This window comes from Doryrhamphus excisus, linkage group LG4 (genome assembly GCF_037039965.1).
Source record: "Doryrhamphus excisus strain RoL-2023G ecotype Guam linkage group LG4, RoL_Dexc_Guam_v1.1, whole genome shotgun sequence".
In the NCBI taxonomy this organism is placed as follows: Eukaryota; Metazoa; Chordata; class Actinopteri; order Syngnathiformes; family Syngnathidae; genus Doryrhamphus; species Doryrhamphus excisus.
This window is the reverse complement of record NC_136360.1, coordinates 7304617-7312828: the sequence shown is the minus strand read 5'-3', so window position 1 is coordinate 7312828 and position 8212 is coordinate 7304617. Positions and strand designations below refer to the sequence as shown.

Sequence of the window (8212 nt, the reverse complement as noted above, 5' to 3'; positions counted from 1 at the left end):
TTATAATACAGTTTTGTCATTACACTGACATTTAACAACAAAATAATTCATATCCTGGCCAAATTATGGGTTCAAGTACATTATTCTGGAAATGACAGTGGCAAAAGGCTTGTATGGTGCTTTTCCACCTCAAAGGCATTTAAAAAGTACATTACCTACCGATGATGCAGCAACAGGAGCAACTGGGGGTTCAAGTTCAAGTCTTCATTTTGTTTTTCTTCACCCGTTCAGAGGTTGACTTGCTGGTGTGTTTTGCATCATTGCCTTGCTGCAGAACCCATCTCAGCTTGGGATCATGAACAGATGGACATTCTCCCACTCTCGCAGAATTCATGGTTCCATTTATCGCAACAAATCTTCCAGCTCCTAAAGCAGCAAAACAGCCCCAGACCATCACACTACCTCCACCATATTTTACTGTTGGCATGATGTTGGCATGATTTTCTGAAATGTGGAGTTACTTTTACGGCAGATGTAGTGGGAGACACACCTTCCAAAAAGTTCAACTTTTGTCTTAATTATGGTGGAGTCATGAGCACTGACTTTAACTGAAGCTAGTGAGACTTGCACTTCTTTGGATGCTGTTGTGGGATCTTTTGGGATATCGTGGATGACTCATTGCTGCACTCTTGGGGAAGGTTCACCACTGCCTCGCCACTGCTTCACCTCGATTCAATGTTTTTGCCATTTGTGGATAATGGCTCTCATGGTGGTTTGCAGGAGTCCCAAAGCTTTAGAAATGGCTTTGTAATCTTTTCCAAACTGTTAGTTTTGTTATTAAACTTATGTTTTAATGGGGGTGGGGGGCAATCACTATTTACACAGGGCCATAGGTTTGGATTTTTTCCCCCTACCTTTATAATGAAAAGTTTCATTTTAAAAATGGGTTTGTTTTTAGTTGTGTCGTCATTGACTAAAATGTTATATTTATCAACACTTTCTTTTTCACAAGTAAGCAAATGTGCTTACATTTTCTATTTTGCAACATTTACACTAGATCTTTATTTTTTTTTAAACAATTGCCACATATAGTAAACATCAAAGTCTCATTTTTTAAAACAAAATCATCCATGTAGACCAGGGCTGCTTATTGACAATAATGTAGTTATAGTTATAGTTATAGTTATAGCTATAGTTATAGTTATAGTTATAGTTATAGTTATAGTTATAGTTATAGTTATAGTTATAGTTATAGTTATAGTTATAGTTATAGTTATAGTTATAGTTATAGTTATAGTTATAGTTATAGTTATAGTTATGTATTTATTTATTATGTATTTATTATTTTTTTAATTATATATATACATCATTATATATATAAATAATTATATATATATATACATATATCTTTGTTGTATTGTTTGTTATTAGTGGCAACATGCCAGGTTTGTCTCTTTACATTTTGCATGTTTTTTGCTCTAGTTTTCCCTTTTTTGCTGTTTTGTTTCTTTGCTTTTTTACCTGCAATGTGCCACCTGCCAATAAAAAACAAGGCTGTGGACCACAAATTGCACCCAGGCTGTATATTTGTAAATCAGAAGAAACAACGTCTATAACTTGATTTTAAAAATGTAGTGTAATAATGTATCAACTATTCATTTCTGATTCAGTCAAACTCATGAAACGACAACAAACCTGTTAATTCTTCTTTTGGAGGACTGTGCTAATAATACTGACATGAATGTGCTTTTCAGGGGAAAAAAAACTCTAGTCCAGCTGCAGCATCGTCATCGCTGAGCTCGTTGCGTCATTGTCCCTCCAGCCTTATAAAACTGTCAGCGCTTCTGCATCTCACCTGGAATGACACCCAGCCAACAGGAGGACGAGACTGGCGGCTACTTCCATAAAAAGACTTTGCTAATTGCGCTTCACTGTTACTTCTCCATTTTCTTCTATGAATCTAGCAAATTACTCTTACTACTCTGGCATGTGCAACATGACCGCAGAGACCCAGCACTCCCCCGCAGAGGCCAGCCCGGTGGTCCTGTCCCCGAACGTGAGCCTGGACTCCCCGCTGCCACCACTGATGCTGCAGCCCCGTTCTAAGGACGGCGTCCTCATCAAGTCTGAGCCACGGGGTAACAGTCCCACCAACAACGATGACGGGGTCATTTTGGGCCAGACCGAGGAACACCTGCCCACCGGGAGTCGCCGGAGGAAGAGGCCGGTGCAAAGGGGCAAGCCTCCTTACAGCTACATCGCTCTCATCGCTATGGCCATCGCCAACTCCCCCGAGAGGAAGCTCACCTTGGGGGGCATCTATAAGTTCATCATGGAGCGTTTTCCTTTTTACAGAGAGAACTCCAAGAAGTGGCAGAACTCCATCCGCCACAACTTGACCCTCAATGACTGTTTTGTCAAGATCCCCAGGGAGCCTGGCAGACCAGGTAAGGGTAACTACTGGACCCTGGACCCCGCTGCAGAGGACATGTTTGACAACGGGAGCTTCTTGAGGAGACGCAAGAGGTTCAAGCGCACAGATGTAAGCACCTACCCCGGCTACATGCAGAGCTCCAGTGCTTTTACGCCAACCCCAATGGGAAGGCCTGCGTACCCGAATACGCTCTACCCAGGGATCGGGTCCGGGTATAGCTCCCAGCTGACCACCTCATCCCCTCACCCGGCCATGCTCCATCACTACCAGACGTCTGCGGGGGTCTGCCAAGCACAGCCTCGCATGTTCAGCATCGACAACATAATCAGCCCGCAGACAGTCATGCAAGGCGGGGAGCTCACTCCCCAGGCGCTGCAGGGGCTCGGAGGTGGTGACCTATCCGCAATGACCTCCAGCTGCTCGGTCACCGGGGGGGATCCACCGGCGTGTTTCCAAACCCAAACAGTCAGCCAGTCAACTAACATGTTGGGCAGAAACAGTGGAAACATCTCCAATATAAACCCCGGGTACCCTTACTCCTCCCCACCCTCGCCTCCTCCCCTGCCCAGCATGGCTCAGACAGGATTCTCTCCGGGGAGCTCCCAGGTGTACTGCCCGGGAAACAGGCTCTCTTTGCCGGCTTTGAGGCCGAGCTCCTGCGCGGAGCACACTGAGCAGCTGCTGGGTCTCTCGGGGCCCATGAACACTTACAATAACTCCTACATGAGACAGGCCAACTTTGCGTCAGGACTGGAGAGATACATGTGACATCGCGGATTAAACACAGACTTTCAGTTGTTGGGGGTTCATTTTGGCTGTCAACAAATAAAATGGACTCATTTGTTATTTTAAAAACAAAAGGATTAAGCCTTGTAATAGAACATTCCATTTAGAAAGGTATAAAGCCATGTATATTATTATTATATTTGACATGTACCATAACATCATCTCATATATTTATGTTTATACTTAGAAAATGTGTGTTTCATTGAATTGTGTAATGTATTTTTTTAAACTGCCTTAATTAAATTCGTTTTTTAAAACAAATGTGCCCTCTAAAAAATACAGGGATTTATTTTCAGCTACTCACGAATGTCACTAATTCATGTCTTAGTTTTATAGTACTTAGTATAGTACTATACTTAGTTTTATCTTATCTACTTTTTAGAACTAAACATTTATCGCTGATCTTAACTTCATGGAGGCAAAATAGACGTATTTTCAGAGCACCCTGCACACATGACATATGGCATACAACGGTAAATAATTCACGGTGTAAATCATAATTCATCCTTAAATAACACAAATCCTAAAGTTTAAAATGATGTGCAACATTTGTAATGTAATTGTGAAACGATTGGGTACACAGTATTTGAACTAGGTGTATTTGATCTCTTTTATAATTATTACTGGAGCTTTATTTAACATTTCAAGCATGGTATGACGTCACTAATTTCTGCAATCATCAGTGAATCGGATAAATTAATTCTATAAATCAATAATTAAAAGAAAACATCCTCCCAAATATCAAATGAAATATAATTTAACATAACTTGAAGGTTAGAAAAAGATAGAGGAGAGATAATGAGGGGGTTGCAGGATTATTATGTGCTTGGGGTTGTATTAAACTACACATTCCACTAATATAGTCTATCATAAACTAGTATTATCACCACACCACACCTACTTAACCTGTTGTGACTGGAGGACGCTTTCAACAGGTCATAATCAGGCAACAGATGACACAAGCCACTAGATGGGAGCAAATCCCCACATTAAGGCATCTTGTGGTTATTTGCAGGGAGGCTGTTGATGTCCATTGTCATGTCTTCGATTATTTGCGTAAAGCATGGAAATGTATACTGATTTATGGCTGAGAAAGAGCACTATTAATTAAAAGCCCTGTTAATTATTGTTGTTTGCAGGCAGTTAACGGTTTACTTCAGCGGACTATAATTTCTTCAACCGGCAGAGGGCACTTTAGCATCATAAACCCCTCAAAGAGATTAGACGTTGCAACTCAGCAACAGTTGATGCTGTAATGCACATCTATGGGAAAGGCCTGAAATAACTACTGTAAACTACTGGAACTACTGGATTTACAAGTAAACAAAATACGACATGGTGAAAAAGATGAAAACAACATGATCGTGACGTTAATGTTGACCTGCAGCAGTTAATAAAGGAAGATTAATCTGGTATTTTTGCATATCACATGCATGCACGTAACTCCAGGTTTACATTTTAAATTTATTTGGATATGACTGCAAGCTGTTTACAATAAGTCATGTTGTCCTTAAGGAAGATTGAATAAAGATATACATATATAGGTGATAATATATTACAAGTATATGCAATGCAGAATGATATGTCATATGTAAATTCTACATTCTATAGGCAAGAAATAATTTGTTATGAAATGAGATGTGTATTAGGCATTTTTTAATTATCATGGGGGGATGAATATTGTGATATCTTGCCCAAAACAGCTAACTGATGTTTAAAATATCAATAATAGAATCCATTAAAAAGTTCAATCAATTATAATGATGATAATGTGAGACTATTACATTAAGTCAAATAAAAATCTAATTTTGAACTCCACAAAATTCCAAATACTAGAAAATTACAGATCTAAGACTGGACGATCAAAGATATTTTTTATTTTTTTTGTACGTGTTTTTTTCTCTTAATTACACATACATTAAATGTAAGAGAAAACAAAAAAACATGCTGCTATATAAAATTGCATGTGTTGTTATGCTTAACAATAATGATGATGATAATAATACAACTGCTACTACCACCAATTCTAGTATACTGCACTAAACAATAATGAAAAATGTATTTAGTTTTTTATATGTCGTACTGACATAATCCCTGAATTGGAAAATTCTGCTGTAGCCTATTGTGTTGCTCACCACACAGAATTCACATTCAGGCAGCATTCATGGCAGGCAAGGATATAATAATAATTAAATTAAATTAAATGTCCCAAATATCCAAAATAATTGTGCTCACCAAATGTAATTAACGAAAAGTATAGGCCTCCATTCAGTTCAATGAAGGTTCAAATGTTATATTTTTGAAGCAAGTAAAGTTCAGATGTGGGTCTTTTACAAGAAAAAATAATGAAATATAGTATTTAAGTTTAAAGGGCATTATTGTGTTTTGCATAATTTGGTGCTCTTCCTGTTGAGTGAGTCAGAGATCACGTGACCGATGTGCTTCTATAAATACCTTAAGGAAGCGGAGGAGGCTAGTGTGGCTGTCCGTCTGGATTCCAAACCAAAACCTCTTGACAGTTTCATATTTTAGACACATGTGTTTGCGTTTGGGAGGCAACATTTGAGATAAATGATGAGTGAGGAGAACTCGGAGCTGTCTGCGTTGAGATCGTTGATTTGTTATTGACTTGAACGTCTGGAGAGCAGAACTTCCATGCAGGAGGACACTCGCATGCACAACTTCGCCTGAAGGGCACCAGCAGACGCCAAATCCTGCAAGTCAAACTTCTTTTTGTCCTCTTAAGTTTAGATTGTAGAACCATGTGTGCATGGAGAGAAGGGTGCAGCAAAGTTCTGGTGCGGTTCTAAATAGGAGAAATCTGGGGGACAGGCGGCATCTTTAAGGATGACTTTAGGGACGGATATGTCCGACAGCTCTGCATTGTCCGATGATGTGGACATTGACGTGGTTGGGGGGGACATGTCCGTCGGGAAGGACGGGAAGTACATCCACCACGAATTCAACTTGGACTCCGATGACAATTATTCCCAGAACGCCGTGGAAGGGGCGTCTTCACCCGGACTCAACAGCTCCGAGTGCCCGGCAGAGCAGATGGGTCTCACCGCGGAGCCTGGCAGCGTCATGGTGGGAGACAAAGCGAGAAAAAGTGCACTGGTCAAACCTCCTTACTCCTACATCGCCCTCATCACCATGGCCATCCTGCAGAGCCCCAAGAAGCGGCTCACTCTCAGCGAGATCTGCGAGTTCATCAGCAACAGGTTCCCCTACTACCGCGAGAAGTTCCCCGCCTGGCAGAACTCCATCCGACACAATCTCTCCCTCAATGACTGCTTCGTGAAAATCCCGCGGGAGCCCGGTAACCCCGGCAAGGGCAACTATTGGACACTAGACCCCGATTCCGCAGACATGTTCGATAACGGGAGCTTCTTGCGCAGAAGGAAGCGCTTCAAGAGGAACCAGAGTAACGAAATTCTCCGGGACGCTGGAGGCTTCCTCCCCGGGTTTGGATACAACCCGTACGGATACAGCTACGGACTTCAGCTGCAGAACTTCCACGCCGCCGCCGCCGCTGCACACAACCCGTACCACCCCCACCACACGAGTGGGTCCTTCCCCTTCCCCAACGTACCGTGCACCTTGCCCTCGCCCATCTTCCCAGCGCCCCCTCCTCCTTTACCCGATTTAAGGAAGCCCTTTTACCCGCCACTAAGTCCGTCCATGCCGCCTTTGAAGACGGACTCCAGCACGCCGAGTCGGCCTTCCTTCTCCATCGATAACATCATCGGAGCAGCCAACTCCACCGGCTCGTCCTACAGCGCTCAGCCGGGCGGCCAAGCGCACATCCTGGCTATGATCAGCCCGGCGCTGGCCTCCGCTTCCAACCACTTGAGCCTGTCACAAGACTTACTACAACCTGGACCCCACGGTCAGACATTTCCCAGCAAAAACCTGAACACTTGCCCCTTCTAAAAAAAAAAGTGAATAAAAAAGAACTGAATTGGACTGAAATATTTTTATTAAAATTATGGTGTCGTCCAATGTGAAGGTAGGCTGGACATTGTTGGTTTAAAAAGTCTTGTGTTTTGCTCTCTTTGTTTCATACCATATGAGAGTTTATTTATGTTTTGTAAATATTTGAAAGAATAATGATACAGGCCTTCATTAGTGTTGTAAAGGAAAATAACACCATGTTTTAAACTAAGTTAAATGAATAGATAAGGAGGCGGGTTGAAACAATTTAATGTAATTGACATGTGTTGTTTTTCATTTAGCTGGCACATGACACAGAAAACTCAGGTTTTTAATCTTAGAAAAGCACACGCAGGATGTTTGTTTAAAAAATATATACATATTTAAGTCCTTCTCCAACCTGCACCACATCAAATCTCCTGTACATTGTGGCATGATAAAGAGAGAAAAAGCGCATTATACCTCTTTTCAAAACGTGTTTACCGTGCAGTTTTATATGTCATGTGTTGCCAATAGACACCTAAGTGTTCATTATAGGTCATTTTTGGTTGTAATGATAAGAATAATAAATGTTTGTGGCTTTGAAAATAAGAAAATTATCGTTTCATTAATTGGAATGAGATTTAGATTCATTGACTGGGGTGTGTATTTGCATAAAATAAACACAAAAGTGCTTTCAATAAGTAAAAAAAAAAAACAGGCTATATAGTGATTTTCCTGCAAAAGGCCCCAGAATAAAGGGTCTTAAACTACACTGAGCAGAACTTTTGTAATCGAAAGTGGACAATATCCCTATAAGCTCTTTATTTTTGGAGTAAAAAGGGGGACTTTCGTTGCTAATTTGTTGCAGGATTTTCATTAGGGCTCCTAATCCAGCGTAATGCGCCTTGCAGGCCGTTTGTGGACGGTGACAGCGTGGACCCCGGACCAGGGTGGGACTCAATACACGCACAGCTTGGGGTCTCTTTGGCCGGGGCACAGCCACACGCATTTTTTTTAGGATGCCTGAAAAGCAATCTTCTCAAAGGGCCCTCGGTTTGCAGGGATGCTTTCATGTCATCGGTGTTTGTCTCGGAACACGTATAAAAGAAGCAGCGGGGGACCCCCAAAACAGGCCCA

The 8212-nt window shown here is 41.6% G+C and overlaps 2 protein-coding genes across 2 annotated transcripts; both read left to right on the top strand.

The window, feature by feature from the left end:
• Positions 1 to 1810: 1810 nt before the first annotated feature.
• foxe3 (forkhead box E3) lies at positions 1811 to 3389 on the top strand. The gene has a single exon (XM_058074117.2). The coding sequence runs from the start codon at positions 1895 to 1897 to the stop codon at positions 3140 to 3142; it is 1248 nt and encodes a 415-aa protein (XP_057930100.2). The 5' UTR covers positions 1811 to 1894; the 3' UTR covers positions 3143 to 3389.
• Positions 3390 to 5924: 2535 nt separating this feature from the next.
• foxd2 (forkhead box D2) lies at positions 5925 to 7727 on the top strand. Its single transcript, XM_058074118.2, has one exon. The coding sequence runs from the start codon at positions 6008 to 6010 to the stop codon at positions 7091 to 7093; it is 1086 nt and encodes a 361-aa protein (XP_057930101.1). The 5' UTR covers positions 5925 to 6007; the 3' UTR covers positions 7094 to 7727.
• The last annotated feature ends 485 nt before the right edge of the window (positions 7728 to 8212 follow it).